The sequence below is a fragment of the Aythya ferina genome (genome assembly GCF_964211825.1).
Source record: "Aythya ferina genome assembly, chromosome: 1".
Lineage (NCBI taxonomy): Eukaryota > Metazoa > Chordata > Aves > Anseriformes > Anatidae > Aythya > Aythya ferina.
In genome coordinates, this window is record NC_140296.1 from 92,593,620 (window position 1) to 92,615,919 (window position 22,300).

General features: G+C 42.3%; 1 protein-coding gene across 3 annotated transcripts; it reads left to right on the plus strand.

Moving 5' to 3' along the window:
- Positions 1 to 97: 97 nt before the first annotated feature.
- Positions 98 to 17,083, plus strand: TMPRSS3 (transmembrane serine protease 3). 3 transcript variants are annotated; one of them, XM_084530640.1, is made up of 14 exons: positions 98 to 179; positions 261 to 472; positions 1,546 to 1,687; positions 3,505 to 3,615; positions 4,439 to 4,555; positions 5,662 to 5,785; positions 6,906 to 7,031; positions 8,017 to 8,060; positions 8,787 to 8,952; positions 10,462 to 10,631; positions 12,059 to 12,154; positions 13,259 to 13,401; positions 14,421 to 14,573; positions 16,945 to 17,083. In XM_084530640.1, the coding sequence occupies exons 2-14, from the start codon at positions 455 to 457 to the stop codon at positions 16,963 to 16,965; spliced, it is 1,431 nt and encodes a 476-aa protein (XP_084386766.1). In that variant the 5' UTR covers positions 98 to 179; positions 261 to 454; the 3' UTR covers positions 16,966 to 17,083. The 3 variants fall into 3 exon arrangements, with proteins under 3 accessions (XP_084386766.1, XP_084386765.1, XP_084386764.1); XM_084530639.1 differs by lacking the exon at positions 16,945 to 17,083 and having other exon boundaries at positions 14,421 to 15,139; XM_084530638.1 differs by lacking the exon at positions 16,945 to 17,083 and having other exon boundaries at positions 137 to 472; positions 14,421 to 15,139.
- Positions 17,084 to 22,300: the final 5,217 nt, after the last annotated feature.

Consider the following 22,300-nt stretch of genomic DNA (forward strand, 5'->3'; position numbering starts at 1 on the left):
CAGCATCTGCCCAAGGACCTTGTTTGTGGATGAGAAGAAGCACCTGGTGCTTCTGCCTCCTGCCACTCAGGGCTGCGGGCAGACTCCTCAGCTGCACGATTTCTGATAAAAGATGATCAAGCCCAAGCTGGTGTGGTTTAATTTCTGTGGTGTTTCTTTGCTTCGGAGGTTACAGAAAGGTTTGCAAATACTGCAATATTACCTTACGCTCTTTCACTGATTAAAACACATGCTGAATTTTTATCACCCCCTTTCCATAGCCGTGCCATCCAGGGCTACCTGATACCCGTCCCCGGGTTGGGTTTCACAGGCTGCCTCCACAATGCTGCATCTGATCAGTGACTGAATGGGCAGCCTGGGGGAGACCTTTCCAGAGGAGACTGGCTTAGCAAGCGTGGGACTTCCTTTCGGCTTCTTTTGATAATGAAGAGAGAAAACAGTTTTGCTTTAAACTATGGCTTCTCAGGAAGAGGTGAGTGAAGCTTTGGGAGGGCGTGATGTCCTCTAAATAAGTGACACATCTGTGTTTTGCTCTCATGTAGTGTACTTCTCAATGTTGCTCTACTTCCAGATGAACAACTTATGCACCAGTGACAAGTTTTTTAAATATTTAAAAATCATGCACAGCAAGCTGTCCTTTTCTCTGCCTTAAAGCTAATGGTTTATATGTAAAACTTAATTTATGTCCATTGAAATATACACTGAAATTTATCAAATGAAAGTGTAGAAACCTTATTGCAGTGGTTTGCTGAAAGGTGAAAAGACATTCCAGGTGATTAAAGATTTGTGTCACCAACAAAACGCATATACTTTGCCTAAAATGTGTCACTGTAAACATTTTCTGGGACTGACTTTGCAAGCACCTATAGCACTTTTACAGCTTACCAACTCCACTGTCTTTAGCAAGCCTGGACCTATATCACACTATTGTGAGTTCAAAAACATTTGTCACTGATAGTGTTCAGAACTGGAGCCAGAAATTAGAACTTCAAAACTATTTACCGTAAGTTCTCATGTAGCCCATTTTAATCATTTTTTCAGTGTGTAGTAGGTGATCAAATGTTTTCTTGGGTAAAATTCAGTAGGCCCATGCATGAGGTTGCTGACAGGTGCTGTACAGGTGTCATGTGCTTTTCCATCTTTCTCTTGTTTCTGATTGTGATTAAGGAGCACCTCACAGGGAATATATTGAAATTTAAGGGAAGACATCTCCAGTATAAGTTATTTAAATTAGCTACAGTGCTTAGATGAACTTGAAAATAATTTAAATTCAGTGGTTTGCTGGTTAATTAATTATAAGAGCTTCTCTCATGGAGTACATAAAATTTTATGAAGTTATTTATTTTGGGCAAAAACAGCATTCTTGAAAGTGTCTCCCTGGATTCACTTTGTATTTTTACATTCAAAAAAAAATTAACAAAGAAAGCATGAAAAAAAACCTAAATGTTCCTTCTTATAATGAGGAGGCCATCAATTTTTTTAGGGTGATAGAAAAAAATGCTTAAAAATTGTCTTTTTTTTTCTTTTTTTCTCCTGTTGATCCAGGCACAAGAGACAAATCCCACTACTGGAAGTCTTGAAATCATCTCTGTTGCAGAAGATGAACCTCCAGTACCAGAAATTCACTTTTCCTTCAAAAGATTTTTCAGCATACAAGTGAGAGTTGACCCCAGTGCAGATGGATCTGGTAGGGACACGGCATAGCTTTGTGACCTTTGTAATCTGAACAGCTAATGTAGCCTTGCAAAACTACGCTTGCACACTCATTCAGAGATAGCAATTACTTAGAGGAAGAAACACAACCTCACTCCCCCAGCTGTGAGATTTGCCACCGTATTAGCAGGTGATGACATCTTGTGTCTGCTTGCATGCACAAGTGTTTTTCGCAGCCAGATTATTCAAACACTTCAGCCACATAGAAAATATTTGCCCACACTTTTCTGACATGATTTTCAGTGGATTATTTGAAATTTTATCAACTTGGAAATCAAGACCATTACAAAACCCGAATATACAATGTATTGGCCTGGGAGGAATAACACCAGTGTTTGCTACTTCCCATAGGTTTCACAGCAAAAATACCCAGTAACTTCAACAGAGGCAGGATGAACATCAAGGGTGAAGATGAAGCAATTTAATTTTACAGTACATAGCTAATACAATTATCTAAAATTTTTTGCATACTACGTACCAACTCCAGTGTCAAAAACAGCTATTCAGCTGCTGCTGGGAGGGGCTGGGTAGGCTGGGATTTACTTGCGATTCTATAACCACTGGGAGACACTCGTCATCCTTGACTGATTTTAAGTTTCTGCTTATCTCAGACTCAAAGCTTGAAGAATAAGTGGGTGAAGAGCTGCATGAAATAAAATTGAAGAAAAGGTTCTGCCATCTCTTTTGTGTACTTGTGTGTACAGATGAGAGAGTTGTGTGTGCTATTTTCCCATAGTTTGCACTTTGAATATCAGAATACATTACACACAAGTGAACCTTTCATTATTTTCATTGGAATCTGTTCTCTTCCTGATTCACAATGCTGCTAAGTTGAGGTCAATTATGGAGGTGAACAGCGAGCAGGACCTGCTCATGAGATGTATTCGGCAATTACTGTTGGTGTCTATTTTAACTTTAGATGTTGGTGTCTATTTTAACTTTTAACATATTTTTTCCTGAAAACTCAATCTCAGCCTTGAGCCATTACTTAGTTCTCTCCTTTTCTTTATAGAAAAACCTTGGCCATATCACCTTTTCCCACATTTTTCAAGCTATCTTATAATTTGGAGGTCCTATTTTTGCAACTATTTTTTTCCTACCATTTTCAATTAACCTTGCTTCAAAGTCCAAAAGCAACTTTCTTCCTTCCTGTCTTGAATACTATTTATTAGCTAGTCCTGTCTTCTTTCCAGTATGCCTGCTCATGTTTGAATCTTTAGGACTCTGGAGGAACAAAGTTGGTGCATGAGGTAGTACGGAGTGGTCAGAGCAGCATCTGAAAGGGGCTGTGGCTGGAGGGAGCACCAGGACCATGACTTGGTACAGGCAAGAATCAGATGTCACACACAGGAAAGGTCATAACAAGGAGAGTTCATCCTTTCATCCTCATCAAACCAGTTCATCCTTTGCTATTTCCACTTAAAGAGTTTATTAGCCCATTTGAGTGTTCTGAATTCTTCAGCAAGTATATCAGTACCATGCACACAGGTTTGATTACACAAACAAAGCAGGTCAGAATTTCATTTTTCTTCAGGGTTTCATGTTTTCAAGAGAGGTGTTTGCATACTTTTAAGGCTCTCAGTGTGATGTAACTCATGATAACCAAAACTGAGAGCTCACGCTCTTGGTGGCATTGAGGACAGACCAATCAAGCTCTGTACAAGTGTGATTCAAATCACAAAGGGCAAAGGGGCAGTTACAGCTTCATCTAGTTGAATGTTAGATAAATCTTCACTGCAAACTCAAGCTGTTTTAACATCACAGAATCTGTTGTCTCTGTTTGGTTTCTAGGAGATATCGAACCACCTTCAATGTGCCATGTTTTAATCTCCCCAAAATACCTTCCATATGTTTGTGTTACAACCCTTCTAGTAATCCTAGCAGTTGCCATTGGCCTGGGTGGTGAGTACAATTAGTTATTCATTAAGTTCTCGATTAACCATTCAAATTCTTAATTTTTCATGAGCCTTCTACTTAGAATTGAATTAAACTGCAACCGTGGCATGCTTACTGAAGTAAAAAATCTTGTTGTTTTGATGGCTTTAAATTTTATTTACATGTATGAGTAAAATAGATCTACCATTCATGAGAGGGTTGGTGTAATATTTAGGACATAAGGGAACCTGCTGCCCTAAGAAATCTTTCTTCAGTCAAATTTCACTGATTTGTCTTAGGTGGTGACCTAAGAATTGAGAAACCAATTTAATGTAATGTGCATAGTTTTGTCCTGTAAATCACTTTCTTTAAGTTTGGTTTCAAAGAATTACCAAACTTTCCCCTACAACAAACAACCTCAATGAAGGAAAGAGAACAGGATGAGCTCAGTTGTGGCTGGAAAGTGTGACCTGCCCAGGGGCTGGTGCCAAATATGTAGGTGGCAGAGCGGTGCCTTCACATCTGCAGCTGGGATGAGCGAGGGTCTTCTTGCTTTGCTGGTGAGGAGCCAAGGCACACAGAAACATACCATGGAGTGGAATGTAAACTGGGGTAAGGGAGCTGTGAAGGAGCCAGCATAGACAGCAAGGCCGATTCATCCAGCATTTCATCACTAATGGATGAGTTTAGCAGCACTGACAATGTTCAGGTTGTATTTCAGAAGTTCCTAGAGAACAGGAGCTGCCTTTTCCTCAGCAAGACAGAAATATTTACAGATAATGAAAGCCAGAAGTGCTAAATTAATATCCAAGTGTGTTTTCATCACCTTGTTTTCTTTCATTCTTGCTAGTCCAATACAACTGCATTGGGAAGTTTCGCTGCCGGTCATCCTTTAAGTGTATCCAGAAGTCAGCCAGGTGCAATGGTGTCTTCAACTGTAAAGAAGGAGAGGATGAGTACGGATGTGGTAATTCAGATTTGGTTATAAATCCCACCTACCTCCTCCTGTAGCGTTTGGCATATTATTTAGAGATATGTGTTGTAAAGAATTTCAGTGAGACAGAGGAAGATAGAGACTGATGGATTATCTAGATCAGGACTTAAGGGGAATGATCTCTTTGGGGTATTGATTCACAGCTTATGAGAAATCAGACTACTCTTAGGATAAATGTGATGGTTGCTGAACACTGCTACTGCCATGTTGAGCATACTTCTCAGTTAAAAGTCTCGATGTTGTTTGACCGCTAGCTCTTCCTCTGTTTGCAAGGCATACTTCACTGCATTACAGTGTGCGTATATGTATATACAGCACTCTCTGCGTTCACTGTTACACAGTTGTGCTGTGCCAGTTGTGAAGGTTGCAAAAGCCTGTTGTTGTCCTATGGGATGTGGAAACTGGCTTTTGTGTGCTGAGTACTGTACCATTTGCTGTTGCATGCGTGAATGTATTTCCCCACACCCGAATTTCTCTTTGTAATGGTTTATGGCATTGCAGGGCATTTAAAATGGTCCCTCCTTGTCCTGACTGTGGTGTTTCCAACAGCCAGAGAGAAAGGATCCCAATGTTTGGGAATAGCAGAACTGACTTTTACATCAGTGTACTTGTAATTGTGAGTCCTGCACCTGCTGTCGAGGAGGCAGCATGGCTTGAAGTGGTGTTATCTCCCCATCGTGGCTCAGCTCCTGCCACCAGGCTGGCACAAAGAGCCACCTGAAGGATACTTGCTGGCAGTGGGGCACAGACAGTCCCTGCGAGCTGGGTTCCCAGCCCGTGCATCTTTGCTCTCCCCAGCCCCTACCTGCCCATCAGCTCAGATGTTCCAGCCCCATTGCAGCAGTGGGAAGGGTGCAGAAACCTCCATGGGAGCCTAGGGGCTGTTGTTGTTTTAAAAAAAGAAAACATAGGAAAATTCCATCAAAGGATCCAAGTGATAAAAAGAACAAGTAGTAAAAACTGCATGAACCAAGAAATGTGGATGCCACAGTGGTGCATTGCATGGCTGTGTACACGTTGTGTACCCAGTGGTAATCCTCTGCAGCTCACTCAGGGTTTTCTTTCTCTGCATCTCAAAGTCAGGCTGAGTGGCAAGAGAGCGGTGCTACAGGTGTTCACCTCTGGATCCTGGCGAACTGTCTGCTCGGATGACTGGAAAGCAGAGTATGGAAATACTACCTGCAAACACCTGGGTTTCTCAAGGTATGAATGTAAAACAGAAGAAACTTTTCCTGACATTCTGAACAAACTCTGAGGTTTGCAGTCTTTCTAATGAAACCTTGTGTTGGTCTGGGCTATAAAAGAAAAAGTGACTTAACAATCCGCCTTTGTGAATAGTTGAGTATTCAACAACACAGTTGAGGAGGTTGGGTTAGTTGGTTATGTTTGAGGAGGTTTGGGTTGATATGGAAATAGTCCTTAATATTTGTGCATCAAAAATGACTTTTACTCCTCATTTACTCCTATAAATCCTAGATGACAGCTAACTACAATGATTTGGTTAAATCTTCCCTATGGGTTGCAGGTACCTGAATCCTACCCGTCTCTCCATTAACTACAACCTGTTGGAAAAGCACTGAACAATGTATGAGCATTTTCCATTTCTTTCACTTCCTCAACAGAAAAATTGCATTTAGAATTGGTGTCATTAAATCTGCTAGGAAATGTTTTCCACTTCCCTTACTGAGGCCCAAGCTAGGTCCACCTTGCACTAGGGAAGAAGCTGATGAGGCAGTTATCACAGAATCACTGAATAGTTTTCAATGGTCTGACCTGATTCCTGGAAAAAAGCACCATTTCTTTAAAAAATTTTCACACAACTGAGAAAGAGTTTGGAGCTGTGAGTTGCGTTATGGTGGTGTCACATTGATTTCTGCATATTATATTTGCAATATAAAGGTTCTTTGAATATGTTCTTTTTGCCTTTGTGATAAGGTACGTCTCAATTGCTCAGTGCAACAGACAAGAAAAAATCATCCTTCCTCCTGAAAAATATAACTCTAGGAAAAGGAGACAATATGCAGTGTTTCAGGAAATGTGCCAAGCAGTTACAACAAGAACTTTACCACAATATTAGAATTAAAATTTACCCTCTCTATCAGTTCAATGCCTCTCAGTATGTGTGACTTCCGCACCTGATTACGTCAATAGTACACACACGTTACAGAAAGGGCTTCTTGGAGAGGGTAGGATTGCTTTACCAAGTGTCAGAATCCGGTCACTGTGGTTGCTGAGCTGGATTTTCACTAGAAGAAGTGTTGAATTATTCAGAAGGATTACTGAAAGTCTGTCTGACGGAGCTGTGTTTATGGTTTATTTGCAGTTATGTGAGTTCAGGTTACCTGCCGGTGACTGCAGTCGAAAAACAGTTTCAAAGACATTTTGTATCCCTCAGCCACTGGTTATCAGCTGATCAAGTGACGTCCCTGCACAACGCAACAAACCTGAGGTACACTTCATCTTCTTGGTTGAATGGCAGAAAACCAGGCTGTTTCTGTAATGACAGGAAGAGAGTAATTAATAGAAAGGGAACTACTAATGGTTTGAGATTGTTGCCTATTTTTTCTGGCATGCAGTCCTTCATAAATGAAACTGCAACAGAGGCAGTTCAGGTTGGGGGTTAGGGAAAGGTTCTGCACCCAGAGGGTGGTCAGGCACTGGGACAGGCTCCTCAGGACAGTCAGTGGTCATGGCACTGAGCCTGATGGAAATCAAGAAGCGTTGGATAATTCTCTCAGACATAGCATCTGATTTTTGTATGGTCTTCTGTAGAGTCAGGAGTTGGGCTCAATGATCCTTGTGGGTCCCTTCCAACTCGGAATATTCTCTGATACTGTGGTGCTATGATTTGTGATGTCAGGAATCATAGACCATGGTTCAGTAGCAGTTTAGTTGGAATACTAATTAAAAATCCAATCCAAGGCCCATTACATTCAAACACAGGCTTTATAATGCTCTATTTGAAAAGCCTAGTTGTCCCATCATTCCTTTACAGCAAATGGATAGACACCAGGCACTTATCTTTCTCTACTGTAGAGCAGTTTCTTTCAGTTTACATATTCCTAGATACTTCCCAGTGGGCATATGAACCCTTTATGGTGCATTTCTTTATCTTGACAGCTGCTTGCTTTTCTTAGCTAGTTTTCTCTGAGAAGCAATCTATGGATCCAAGGAGACTACAGATCACATTCTGATGAGCCTCCCCTCACAGAAGGGTGAACCACTCTTCAGCAGGACAAAATATGATCTGCAGACTCCCAATGGTGTCTAAGCTCCTACCTTACTCCAGCTAAATGTCTTAAGTAGATTGGATGAGTATATGACTTTGTGTCTCTCTTAATATATGGGTTACATATATTTAAGTGCACACAACTGTATAGGAAAAAATGGTATTCTTAAACTGGAACTAATACTGCACTGTCTTTTCGTCTTAGAGAGGAATGTACTTCTGGCAATGTAATCATCTTAAAATGTTTGGGTAAGCATCAGCAAAAGTGAAAATAAGAAAATAAATCTGTCCTTCTTCATCTACTGCAGGGCAAGAGGTGGGAAGAATTGTATACAAAGGGGAATAACATCAGTTTTTCACACCCAGGAAAACATTGAATTTCTTACATAACATTTCAAAGAATTTCAGGAAGCTGAATAAGCTGGCAGGGCAGATTTGGAGTATTAGGCAGTAGGAGCATTTTGGTGAGAATCAGAATAGGAAGCAGACATTTAAGGATTGTGAGTTCGGTCAGTGGGCTGATACCACAATTCCAACTCTTTTCCAACCCCCCCTGCCCCAAACTGCAATACGAAAAGTCAAAAAACAGCAGCAAAAAAATCACCAAGGGAGATGGGAGGCTTCAGCCTGCTTATGTGGGTTCCTGGGCACCTATACATTTCGTGGGCAGAGCAGTGGGTTTCATGGCTCAGCCGAGCACTATGTCTGCAGGAGAGAAGATGTGAACTCCATAGTCCCATATCAGCTGCCAGGCACAGTGCTGCAGGATCAGGAGGGTGGAGATGAGACCTCTGGGGCAGCCCCAGACCGAGACGTGGGCCGTAGGGTAGGGGATGGGGATGGAAATGGGCCTGAGGATGGTCCTGCTGCAAAGACCACCTGGTCTTGAGAAAACTGGGAGGAGGAAGGCTCAAGGTGACAAAAAAATGTGTGTCTGTGTTTCCCCCATAAACCATAACCTTTGCTTTCTGGCAGCATGTGGGACACGAGCCAGCTATGGGCCACGAATTGTGGGAGGAAATGCATCCTCCCCCCGTCAGTGGCCCTGGCAGGTCAGCCTGCAGTTTCACGGGCACCACCTCTGCGGAGGGTCCGTCATCACCCCTCGCTGGATCGTCACGGCTGCCCACTGCGTCTATGAGTAAGTCCTGAATCGTGGTGTCCCACTGACCCTGCTTGCAGTATATCTTTGGGCACACTACAGAAAAGGGCTCAAGCACTGTGCTTTATTATCTTCATTTAAAAAAATGCAGGAGAGACTGGGTTATCCTTATTTCACAGGGTTACTCCTCAAGATTTAAACCATCTCTCCTTTTTCTTGCACGAATGCAAATCTTTATGAAAAAGAGTCTCACCAAAAAGTGATTTGAATCAAAGGGCCCAGTTTTCAAATATTCTGGGTACTCCCAGCTGCCTGGGAAACCAGCTTAAAAACCATAAATGCCAGACTTTAGGAATCTAGATCAGCAACTTTTCTATATTGCATGTGAATTAATAGCTTGGGAGGTTTGTACTTGACTGCTCTGGTACTCAGAAGATCCAAACTAAATCACAAGACTCTTTTCAATTTGACAGGATCAAACAGCTGTAGTTAAGAGTTATAGTGTGCTTAATGCCCTTTTCCACATATTCTTTGAAAGGCTACTTTGAGGTATAAATAGATGCTAAACAATTGTTTAGACCCTTTGCTGTGTAGTAATACACATGGTCTTATCTTATTTATAATGAGGGCTATTGTCTGGTTTTGCAGTCTTGTTTGCTGCCTGTGATGCAGGTGAGCTCTTCTAGTTCTTACAAGCCCCAGAGCACTGTCACCGAAACCATTTAGGCAACTAAAATGGGATTCATCTGACCAGTTCTAGGTGCCCTCAGCATGGATGCCCTCTTCCAAGCAAGTCCTCTGGGGTGCTTTTATATCCAGTGGAGAGTGGATACAGAACAGACAAATCCCACTCCTAGATTCTGTTTAGAGCCCTGTGCTGCCATTAAAACAATTACTTAGGTGTTAAGTATTTTAGGACTTTTGTCCCCAGCTTTGTCCCCCACAACCCAGTTGGCTGTGATGTGTTCAAAGGCTGATGGAGATGGGAGCTGGCAATACAGCCCATGTTCCTGGGGCCTTTTCCTGGCACCACCACTCACTTACAGATACCATAGGTGGGGTGAAGCCAAGAGGAGAGGAGCTACTCACATGCTGGCAGATGAACAATGGGGCTGCTCGTGAGCTGGGGACAGAGGCACCTTTGAGAAGGAAAGGCTCTGCCTTGAAAATACCTTGCCATGAGTGCCAATTCAGTTTGTCTAATGGGTGAGCAGAGGCATGCCAGGCCGTACCATCAGCAGCTGTGGGGTCACACAGAAAGACAGACGGTTTTCTTCAAGGTATACCAATGCAAAGCTCTCATGTATTTGTAAGAAGTTGCACAGACAACATGTCAGTAAACCACTGTGAAGCTAATATTAGTCACCTTTTCTGCGTTTTTGAAATTAGATGCAAAACATAGCCAATATTAGTAGATCAGTAAGCCAGTGCAGTGGACTGTAGTTATTTGCCTGCAGAGATTGATGTGGTTTGTAATCTCAGGAGACACGCAGAAAAAATGAGAGTTTTCTTGAAGGTTTCTCACCCTCTCTTACCTCTTTGTTTCAGCCTGTACTTGCCGAGCTCATGGAGCGTGCAAGTTGGTTTTGTGACTCAGCAGGACACCCAGGTTCACCCATATTCAGTGGAAAAAATTATCTACCATCGAAATTATAAACCCAAGACAATGGGAAATGATATAGCACTGATGAAACTGGCAGCACCGCTTGTTCTCAACGGTAACTTTTTCTGCGAGCTTCCACTTGACTTTCTCACCTCTCTAGCTAAGAGTGGGCAGGGTCTTTCCTAGAAGAGAAAAGGAAATTCCTTAGGTCTGACCCAGGCCAGCTGGGTGCATCCTCTAAATGCAATGAGAGAAGAGCAGCAAAGAGGTACTAAGAGTGCTGCTGTGGTGGCAAGGCAGGGATCCCTGTTGAAACGACATGGCCATGTCCCCAGTGCTCCCACGTCCCCAGCCATGGGACAAGTCTCATCTGCCCCAGCAGGTGCTAGCCTCACGTGGCAGCAGAAAGCCCTCTCTGACCCCAGCATCAGGAACTCCTCTGTGCTCCATTTCCAGGCACACAGAAGGAGAACGTGATCACAAGTGCTGCAGAAAATTTCCAATCCATTCTGGTATTGGCTTGCTGAAGGCATTTAATAATGGGCAAACATTAACTTTAGTCTTTCTAAATTATTTTGCCTATCTAAAACAAATGCCCCACCTCATTTTTTTTGGACGTCACGGAGATTTTTATGTTTTTGCTGTCCCTATTCCTGTGAGCACAGGGAGGTCCAGCGGTACCCAGAGCAGAAAATCAAACTTAAATTTCAAAGAGAAGTCAAAACAATTCATACATAATTATGTATTTAAATTAAAACCACTCAGCAGAGTGCCACCTATAGCTGACACAGCTCGTGAATGGAAATTATAAATAATAATATTGTGTGAATGTAAATGATCACCCACCAAGACCAAGGGGAGGCTGGCTCTCTCTGACACATCTAGATTGTCCATTCCTTAATCAATACTCTTGAAATCCTTCTAACATCCAGTTTAAATGAAAATTCAGCTTGGATTTATTCTATTTCAAATCTCAGCTACTGTTGTTTAATTTTGCTCAGGGTCAAGTTTGTGAGGCTGCCAAGAACAGCAAAGTCCCTGCACCTGAGCTGGGGGCTAGGGGCAGCCAGGGAGGCTCCACTGTGGGGGCTTGATGCTTGAAGCTGGGACCATTGCATTCTGGAGAACTGAAGTGCTAGGAATTACCCACTATAATGTCGTATCTTCCCTCCCTTTGGTGCTGTACCACCACACGAGGGACCTTTTGCTGCCATAGCAGCATGCCATGGGGGCTCCGTTGTGCCTGTCAACTGATTACAAGGTGTATTTCTTGTTTGCTCATTCATCATTTTACTGACATCCCAACACCTTCTTTATTACTTCCTGCTTGAAACAAATGAGGCCTGGCGTAGGTATTGTTTCAAACTTTGGCCACAAAGCAAAAAACTTACAGGACTGCCAAGCTATTTTATGTGGGGACTGGATGGTTTTCATAGTAAGTTCGTGGCAAGACAAACCCTGAAAGTTTTACTCAGTCGTGTAACTTTTAGTAAATTTAAAAGCTGTTCTCTCTTCTCTCCCTCTCTCTCTATTTTTAAATAGGTCACATAGAGCCAATTTGTCTGCCTAATTTTGGTGAACAGTTCCCAGAAGGGAAAATGTGTTGGGTGTCAGGATGGGGAGCAACTGTTGAAGGAGGTATTTTAAATGTCTGCTGTTAATTTCAGTACATTAAAACATCTCACATACAGTAAATAGAGGATTTGGCTGGAGCCTTGTTCAACATTCAATTTTGTGGAATATTGGGGGGGGGGGAGGGGGGAAGATGACATTCCTAAATTTTATGGTCATCCTAGAATGGGAATTCATTCTTTTACATGGGGGCAGATGAGGTAAAAGTGCTGTACAAACCCTTATCACAAGGAATGGATGGGCATGCTCTATGAAAAGGATGAAAACCACAAATAGACAGCAGCACCATCCAGAGTGTTGTACTGAGACCTCAATCAAACTAGCTGTGTTGTTTATAACTTCAAGCATTGAAAGCGGAGCATGAAGGCAAGAATCAAACATTCATTTTTTTTTTCCAGTGAAAGCACGTATGTATTTTCAGGCAGGTTGGATGATAAAGAAATTGGATTTGTGAATAATGTTACAACAAAAAGGGATTTTTTTTTATTTTTAGCATGACTCACGGGTCATGTTAGTCAATAATAAATATTGAACCACTTTCAGTTGAAAGTGCTTGAATTCTCAGGTCATTATTTTCTATTCATTCTTCATTTGTCTCATTTAAAATGTTCCCGTTGTTCAGAGAACAAGAACAATATTACCTGACCTACAGATAATAGCAAAAGGTGGGAGAAAACAGAAAGCAAGGTTTACAGCATAAAAAAAGTTCTAAATTGGAAGAAGTCATTCAGACTCCCGTGAATACTTACAAAATAAATCAGATATTTGCAGATGTCGAATTTATGCACTAGTAATAGAAGAGAGTGCCCAACTAGCTTTTAAGATCACTATTGTCATTGCTTATTTAGTTTGAGGCAGAAACATATGGCTTGCAGTTTTTTATTACATACTGTGATAATTTCCAGCTCTATGCAGTCGTTAGTTACTGGAATTTGTAAGTGATGACACATCTGGTTGCCTTACTTGTATGTTGTCATTTTAACTGCATTTCTTTCATCCTTGCTTGCCAGTTCTTCACATACTAAAACACCTTCTGTGTATAATTAGAGATTACTTTCAAAGATAGAGCTCTCGTTTGTTTGCTTTTGGTTTTGTTCTGTTTTTGAACAGGTGATACATCCGACACAATGAATTATGCAGGTGTTCCCTTGATTTCTAACGCAATTTGCAATCACAGGGATGTCTACGGTGGGATCATAACTCCGTCAATGCTTTGTGCCGGTTTCCTAAAGGGAGGGGTAGATACCTGCCAGGTATGAAAGTTTCCAAACTGCAAGTGTGCTCATTAACAGCAACGATGGAAAAACATGAGTGATAAGCTATCAGAAGGCACTCCCAGACTTTTCTTGGGCAAACATTTGTTCTTGTGCCATTTACTCCATTCACCATGAATATATAGCACTGACTGTGCACACATTCATATGCTACAATTCCCTTCTTATATTTCTTCTGTGGACCATATCGGCTACTTCTGAAGCCAAATTTACTTAAGATATTTTTTAATTCCTCATATGTGCTACAGTGTGGTACCATCCTTTCTTTGCCCTGGCTATGGCCTCTGCACTGCACTGAATTGCACTGGGAACAGCTCTGGAGAACTGTAAGGTGCAGAAACCCTGTGGTGAAAAGCAGCCAAAACATTTATCAGAAGAGAAGCAAAGTGTGCAACTTTAGAAAAAGTAGAGGCAGGGGGAAGAGGAAAGGGTTTGAGTAACTCAGAGGCTTGTCAATAATTCATGCCTACTCACAGTAATGCAGGATCACCAAGCTAATTGTGGATGAAGGGGAAGGTCTGTGGGGCACTTCATGTTCCCAGAGTTACCTAGTCGCAATTACATGAGGAATGAGATGAAACCAAGGCATGAGGTGCACTGGTTGTCTTTGAAACACCTGTTTGCACAACTTCCCCAGCAAGGTACCCAATACCAGAACATGGCTGTTGCCAGCAGACCTGCCCAAAGGCAGCATGCTCAGTGTATGGTCCTACTCTTTGGCTCTTTCTGAATTCCCCTTTTTAATTTCTGTTGTTGTGGTGGCTTGGATGCTGTTTCTGTTGTACTGTATCCTAGCTGGGGAAAGAAAAATAGGATCTAACAGTGTCCCTAAAAGGTCACCAATTTCTGCTGTAACATATGCTTATCCTAGGACCCAGAGCAGAATGGAAATAGGAAACTTTGAGTTACTGGACTATGCCTCTCCCCTCACCCTGCCAAACAGATATTCCCATCCTTTTCTGGGGCACTGACATTTGTTTTAATTCTTTGTCCTCCAGGGAGATAGTGGGGGCCCTTTAGCGTGCGAAGATATGAGCATCTGGAAGTTGGTGGGGACCACCAGCTTTGGAGTGGGCTGTGCAGAAGAGAACAAGCCAGGCGTCTACAGCCGAACCACCTCCTTCCTGGACTGGATACACGAGCAGATGGAGGTGTGGTTTTGCCCTGTCTCCATCTCTAGCTGTAGCTTTGCTCCATGTGTGCCATGCAGGGTTCAGCTCCTATTTGTCATAGCTGACCGGTGCTGTAGGGCCATGTGTGATCTGAGAGCAAATTTGTCCTGTGGAAGCTGAGGGGGAAGAAATAAACTGGAGAGTGGGGAAGGGTGTTGGCTGGAAGGAGAGGAAAGCAGAGGGAAGGAAGTGGGGGGACATTACAGCCACCTTCACCTGCCCCAGGTGATTCACAGCTTACAGGTATGCACCTATGCACAGGCTCTTAAATTTTATTCTACCTTCAAGACAAAACCATCCTAATCACCAATTAAAGTGTATGTCCCATCCTCCTCCACCCTGGTCCTCACAGGCAGAGGATCCAGCACTGCTATTCCAGCACCCAATTTGCTGGAATGAATGAGTGAATTAATGAATGAATGAATGAACAGCACTGGGGCTATGCCAGCAGCAGCAGCAGCACAGCCCTCAGCCCCAGCTGTGCTGCCATGCTGCCACATGCTGGAATCACTCCTGCCCTCATCTCGTATGTGAAATAGGTTAGACTTCCTCCTCAAACTGAAGTGCTAATGTCAAGCACTCACAGACAAGGAAATTCCCACCATGAGATTACATGCACAGTTAAAGTTCAGTCCTCTGTCTATATACTGTATGACACACACTGTTTTCACAGCCTATATTACACACAAAGGTTTATGCTATCACATGCACATCTGCCACACAACAAAGCTAGAGAAGACAAGATAATATGCCCAAAGCTTTAAGAGCTCTGATACTCTTTCTTTCTTTTTTATTTCTCATGCCTGTCCTGTCACCCCACCCCTGTTCCTCCCCATATCTTTGGCATTGTGTTCCCCCACATCAAACCATAGGTTGTAGAAATGGCTGATATTTTGCACATGCAAGAGAAGTGCAAGAATTTTGTATGAAAATGTCACATCTAATGAAGTAGTCAAGGGAAAAAAAATACAGCTGAATCTTTGTTTAGCTAGAGGTTAACGTTACAATTTTTCACAAAGACATCCTTCAGATTAAACATTTATTTATCCCCCATAAAAAGGACTTTCAGTTGTACCACAGAAGCACAGACACTTTTTAATACAATGAAAGAAACCAAAAGAAAGTAAAGGTAATATACCTTTGAAAACAGGACCAAGGGAATGGCAGTCCTGATCTGCTGTTAACTGCTATTGCTCACTGTGGGTTGGGATTCATTTGATCTCTTCAGAAGTTCTTCTCCTTTCTTCACTCTAAATTAGCTCTTGTAGTTAAGACTCAACAAGGAGAAAGTGATCCATTTTGATCTAAGGGATGCAAAACTGCAAGATAAGGAATTTAGTCATCAAACGGTTTCTTTCTGGAAATTGGCTTTATAATTACTCACTTTTCAGGGCCAGTCATCTAATGCAGAGCATGATCAAAGAGGAGGTATTTGTGTTTTCTGATCTTCTGTTCCCTGGCTTAAAAAATGAGTAAAACATTTATGTCTCACAGATTTTCAGGAGCATGATAATGTTTTGCTAATGGCTTTTTCCCTTAAGTGCAAAGGGAAGTTTTTCATTGCTTTCCTCTAGGTGGTGAAAATTAGTTGGTGTCATTTAACAAGATGTTTCTCCAATATTATGAGCAGAATTTCTCCTGTCTCCATTCTGATGATCAACCACTAGGGAAGGAAGCAAAAAAGTTTATAGTGCTAATGGGAGTGCCAGTGACCTACATACTTTACTGAGATATACTGTGAAAGGTTCCCAGCCCAGATGAAAAAAAGGAAAAAATGAGAGAGAGAGAAAGAGAGAGATCAAGAGAGCAAGAAGGAAGGAAGGAAGGAAGGAAGGAAGGAAGGAAGGAAGGAAGGAAGGAAGGAAGGAAGGAAGGAAGGAAGGAAGGAAGGAAGGAAGGAAGGAAGGAAGGAAGGAAGGAAGGAAGGAAGAAAAAGAAAGAGAGAGAGAGAAAGAGCAATGGAACAACTAAGAGGAAACAAAATATACTCCTTCAAAGCTTTCTTAGTTCCCTGTATGCACTTGTCCCACATGCAGTGTCTGGCACAGTCACTAATATATTCCTCCTTCCCCCATAGCCATATTTCTTTACGAATCATCTATTCCTGTCTCAGCCCATGTGATGCTGACAGTCAGTGAACCCAAGTGGTGACAGAAGCTGATGGCGTTCGCTCAGGTTCACAATGCTATATGACACAACAAGCATTGCCAGTCCTAAGGCAGAACTGGCTCCAGTAGCCCCCTCGTGCCTTTGGTGACTGTAGTACAGTAAAAAATGCCATTCCCTTCCAGGGTTCAACAGGCAGCAACGTGAATGTTTGAATAGCTGCATAATTTCTTTTGTTTTCTAGAGAGAAGAGCTGCAGACCTGAAGGGACTGGCAACTTGCTGGGATTCTGAACACCCACGTCAAGACGCAGCCCCACAGAAGGACCTACTGCACTCTTCTGGATGTCTGTTCTGAGCTGTGTACCTTCATGGGCTACTTTTTACCATTTCTTTTTGGTACTGGTAACTGTACTTAATGAAAACTGTTGCACATTCATCTTCTTTTCGATGAAAGAGGCAGTTTCATTCTGCACGATGGACACAAGCATTTACTGTCACCTCCTAATTTCACACAGAAGAAGTGCTAAGACTGATAACCCAGAATGCTGCAATTAAGTTTTGCAAGCACCATGGGTAAAAGACTACAGGAACTTCAGATCAGGTTGCTTGTTACTATTTTGGTACTTCCCTTCCAAGAACCAGACTACAAAAAGATTTTTTTTTTCCTGAAAGTATTCATGTATAAGGCCCATACTGTGTTGCACGGGGATTTTTTATAGACATAAAGCACACAGGAAGTGAGCAGCTGGAAATTTTGGCCCACACTTGGCAAGTACACTCAACTTCTGTTAGAAAAAAGAAAATCATTGGATTCTAGTATTTTATCATGTGAGCAAAATCCATAAAAATTGCATGCTCTTGCTGTAAATGGCTTGGAAATGAGCAATATATAGATGGTAACTGTACTGAAAAAATCTGAGATTACTGAACAGTCCTAAAAAGAAGTGAAACTTCTTTACTGTTTTTTCCAGGCTGTAAAGCCAGTCATTGCTCTATTTATGGTGTACCACACAGTACAATATCCACCGAATGCTCCCAAGCTCACATCATGGAGTACGGCTCACTAAGGCACTCATACTTAGTTGCCTTCCCTGTTTTCTCTCCCTTTTTCTGCAGACATAGATAGTGAGATCCCACACCCTTTGTACCCCCTAGTGACATCAGTGGTGCCGGTGAACTGATGGCAGCAACGCAAGTATTTAATTTGGGGACAAAATATCTGAAGTGCTGCTGTGGTTTCCTGCTTTACAAGCCATTTTAATGCAACAGCCTCTTGTTAGTTTGAAAAATGTCTTATCATTTTGCACTTGCTCTTTGTAAAAAAAACTGGGATGCAAGGTATCAATGTAGAATTGAGTGCTAGGGGCTGGATAGGCTGAATAACAGATAATGTTGTCAGAGCTTTTAAATACCAGCCAAAACTGATCTTATCATCTGATCAAATGCTGATGATATGCTTGAAATGTGGTTTTAGAGGCAGTTCTATTTGCCTTTAACTCCGTATCTGTATCACAAATGTCATCCATCACCGCTGCAAGAAAGCACTAGTGAAATCAGAACTGCGTGCTGACTGCAAAGCGTGGGGTGAAAATTGAGAGAGAACAACAAACCATCATGAATGGGCAACCTCTCTTGTTCTGTGGATGCTCACTTCAGTCTCACGGGTCACTGCACTGATACCTTTCACCATGGCAAAAGGAACTGCAGTGCAATGTGAATAACACTTCCAGAAACAGCATATTGGAAAGAAGAGGGAAGCATCATTGTAAAACTGATACGAAAGTTGGAACAAAATGGGAAATTTCAACTTGACAGAACTGTGACAGCATTAAAATGAAGTATGTTGAACCCTTGTGTAGCTAACAGCTTTTTTTTTTGGAAGAGTTTTAATGCTCACTGTTTGTAGACATAATGCTTTCACAGCCCCAGTATGGCTCATGTTTTGGTATTATCAGCAGTTGGAGATGAGGGGACTGCTCTCACATCACATTGTAGTAATTTCATGTTTCTGAAAACGTCCCTGAAAATTCCTTTTGAACTCCTTCTGTTTCCATAAAAAGACTGCACAGTAAGCATACATTGTAAGCCTCCTTTATATTTAAGAGAAGTCCAATGTAAAACACAGAAAGCTGGAGTCTTCTAGACAAGAAGCTATGTTATCCCCTAAGTCAATGACCATTACTGATGGGCAGACCTAGCCCATCAGTAGCTCTCAGAGCTGCAAATCTCTCTTCTGATTTGTTTTTCCCCTTGCTGTGGCATCTTAGGTAGAGGCAGAACGTGGGTCTCACTCTATAAAGCTGGATTTTCCTCCCCCTGTTTATGCTTTTAACAAGCATGCTGGAGGTTTAAAAATGAATTTAACTACAATACTAACATTTTCTTTGCACTAACCCAGGTGAAGATATGTGGGGTCTTAGGACATTTGCTGTGGGAACGGTTTTGTGCAGAGATGGCCATTGCCGTCTCTCTTCGATTCACAGAGAGGTAGGATCAATGAGGGAGTCTCTACAGGTAGTCAGTGTTACAGCTGGAATGAACTGGTAGACGGTAAAGGAACTTCAAAGAGGTGATATGAGGGCAGGTGACCATGCATGTCCTTTTCCTTGTATTTTCTTCTTCCTCTTCAATGAAAATAATTAGCTACTCTGCATGTGTATGCACAGAGGCCTGCCAAACTAGGTAGGGGTGAAGGCATTTAACTCACTCTGATTAGGAGTTTCATGGTGTACACCTTGGAAATATTTAAGATCTTTTTACTAAAGGACTGTATACATGTATCTGCTACATTATTAAAGAGGATGATGAAACAGCTTCTAGCTTGTGAGCTCCCATCACTGGTTAAAATAGATGCACTGGGAAAGGATTACATTACAGTCATAGTATCCCTTAGAAATACAACCTGCCTGTTGCATCACCTGTGGAGCAAACTTCCATCAGCAACAAGCATTAGACTCTCAGAAAATTCATCCAGTGTATAACTTCCAAGAAATTTCCAGCACATGAAAAATAGTATTTTTTTTTTGTCCATCACCTGTTCTTGTCATCATGAGAATTGTCTGGAAATTGAGATAAAGCTGATAAGATTGGATTTTTATTCAATATACACTTTTTTTTTTTTTTTTTTTTTTTTTTTTTTTTTTTTTTTTTTCCCCAGATGCTCTGATAACATCATACAAATAAAATCTCTTGGCCAGTTTGGAATTTTTTTCTTTTTTGATTTTTTATTTTTCACTTGAGATGCCTAAGTAAAAAGGCAATTAGGGTAAAAATACAGAGATTAATTAAGAACAAATGTATGAGTAAGCAAAAGTGTGTTCTGAGACTTTACATGCTTTCACATGCTAGCACATCCTCCACCAGGAAGCAAGCACTGCACAGAGAAGGACGTATGCAGCAGAGCTGGGCTTGTAGGGGCTTTCTCATTGTGGAGATTCTTATAAGGCTGTAAATGCAAATACACAAATTGCACACTACACTTACAAAAAGAACAGATCTGGATCATCCAATTTTTGGTGGTCTTTAGCATCCACCATCTAGGTGCTGCACTGTAAAACCTGCTGTTGTGGTGACAGGCTTAGGTCGATCACTGAAGGGTGAAGGATACGTTCTCCAGTATCTCCGTGAACGTAGTGCATTTCAAGATACACAGCTGGAATTTCTTTTATTCAACAAACAGCCCCGTGAGAAGCAGTATCACACCTGTAGGGTGCAGAAAGCTGTGATTACATAGAGCACAGTAAGAAACAAGCTTACTTCAGCTGTTTAACTTTAGGGAAGGTAGAAGGAAGTGTTTCTTATCTCAGATGAAAGAGCACATTTGATCATTGCCTTTAATCTCTGTTTTTACTTATTTTACAGGAGTGGAGGCTTCTGAGTTCATTTTCTTGCTTTTGCCTCTTGCTTTCTTACTGGTGCAGCTCCTGTCCCAGTGCAAGACAGCAAGATTGTGTTCCCAGCATTGACATTGGTTACCCAGGCAGGATTTTGAATGCTTTGCTTCAAAATTTGTCATGGGAGAAGTAAAAACACAGCTCTGGGTATTGCAGAAAACAGTCATACCATTTTTTGCTGGTTAAAAGAAAATTGACTCTGAACCTCATTCATTTTTCTAAAGAGCACTTTGGTAGTTGCCAGTCTGAGCAATATGAATATATAAAGCACAGTGGACATGTGGAAAACAATTAATGACAAAACCTGCTTTAATTCCTTAGCAGAGGCCTAAATGAATGGAAATTAGCTGCAGCAAGTGGGATCCTACCCTGCACACCTACCATTTGAGGACTGTTTCCTGCTGAAGCTGGTGCAGGAGAGGTTAGTGGGATGCTGGGGCAGGCTGTGGATCTCCTGAGAAAGGATGTGCTTGAGTGGGTCCTGCTGAATGAAATTGAAGTGGCTGCCCAGGGCAACTGTGGGGATGAGGCCTTCTTTTCTGAGGTGTACATTTTAAAATAGATAGGGTCCCCCAATAAAATGTGGCCTATTTTAAAATAGATACGGTTATTCTGCAAATAACCAGTTTCCACCCATCTTTGCAGACCACCTCTCACTGCCCCTTTACATCAGGTGTTCCCCCAGAACAAGCTGTCCTCCTAGGGCACCAGAGCAGTAAGGGCCTTGGCAAGGAGCTGCATCACTTGAAGCTATGAGATGGCTTCAGCGCCCTGTGGCTTGGCCTTGGTCCTGCATGCAGGGTGGGACCTGGGCACTGCTGGCCCTGCTGTCAGCTGCTTTAGCCACCAACACCACTGGGACGGTTTTGCAGCACTGGCAGTTTGGCCACCCAGCCTTGGCACTGCATCATCCATCAATGTCTCTGGTGATATACAGGTCACAGGCAGATCATGGCAGCTCTACCACTGCTGTGTGGTGGCATTGCTGTTGTTTGCAGGGCTTTGTAAGCTTTGTAAGCTGAGTACGCTATGATCAGCCCTTTACCCTGAAAGCACACGTTTTGCATAGAGGGTCGAGTGGAAGGGGCCCTAGCTCCTTTTTATACAACTATGTCACGCTGTGTCATGCTGTCACTTCTTTGAGCACCCACATCCTCAGCAGCATCGCCTCCATCAGCAACCGATGCAATATGCTCAGGACGATTTTAAGCCCACAGCAGATGGCAGTATACATCAAAATTTTGCCTATGGCCTCCATTTAAAAAATAAAAAACAAATAAATGCCAAACTGTCTGGTGCTTTGACCACCAGAAATGGTTAATGAGAAGAGATGGATGGTCCCAGCTGGGGAGAGGTGATGGGGGAGATGCCACTGCCTTGGCAGAGGAGGGGACCCCCAGACATCAGCAGGGTGGGCAGCGCATCCCACCTTGCTTGGGTCTCCTCTGGTCGTGCGAAGCTGTGTGGCCATGCTGGGACACCCAGGAGACCTAGGCTTTCTCTTGCTTTGGCGTACAGGATATATTTTAAATATTGAAGGACTACAGCAAAATAGCTGTAAGGTGTCACTGTGAAGTTGCTATTAATCCAGAGAGATCTGTAGAGCAGCTTATCATCCACATCTAAAACTACCTGGCTAGACTATTCCCAGCTGAGTCTGAAGCTGTAATTGAACAATAACAACGAAAATGTCCCCTTTCCCTAC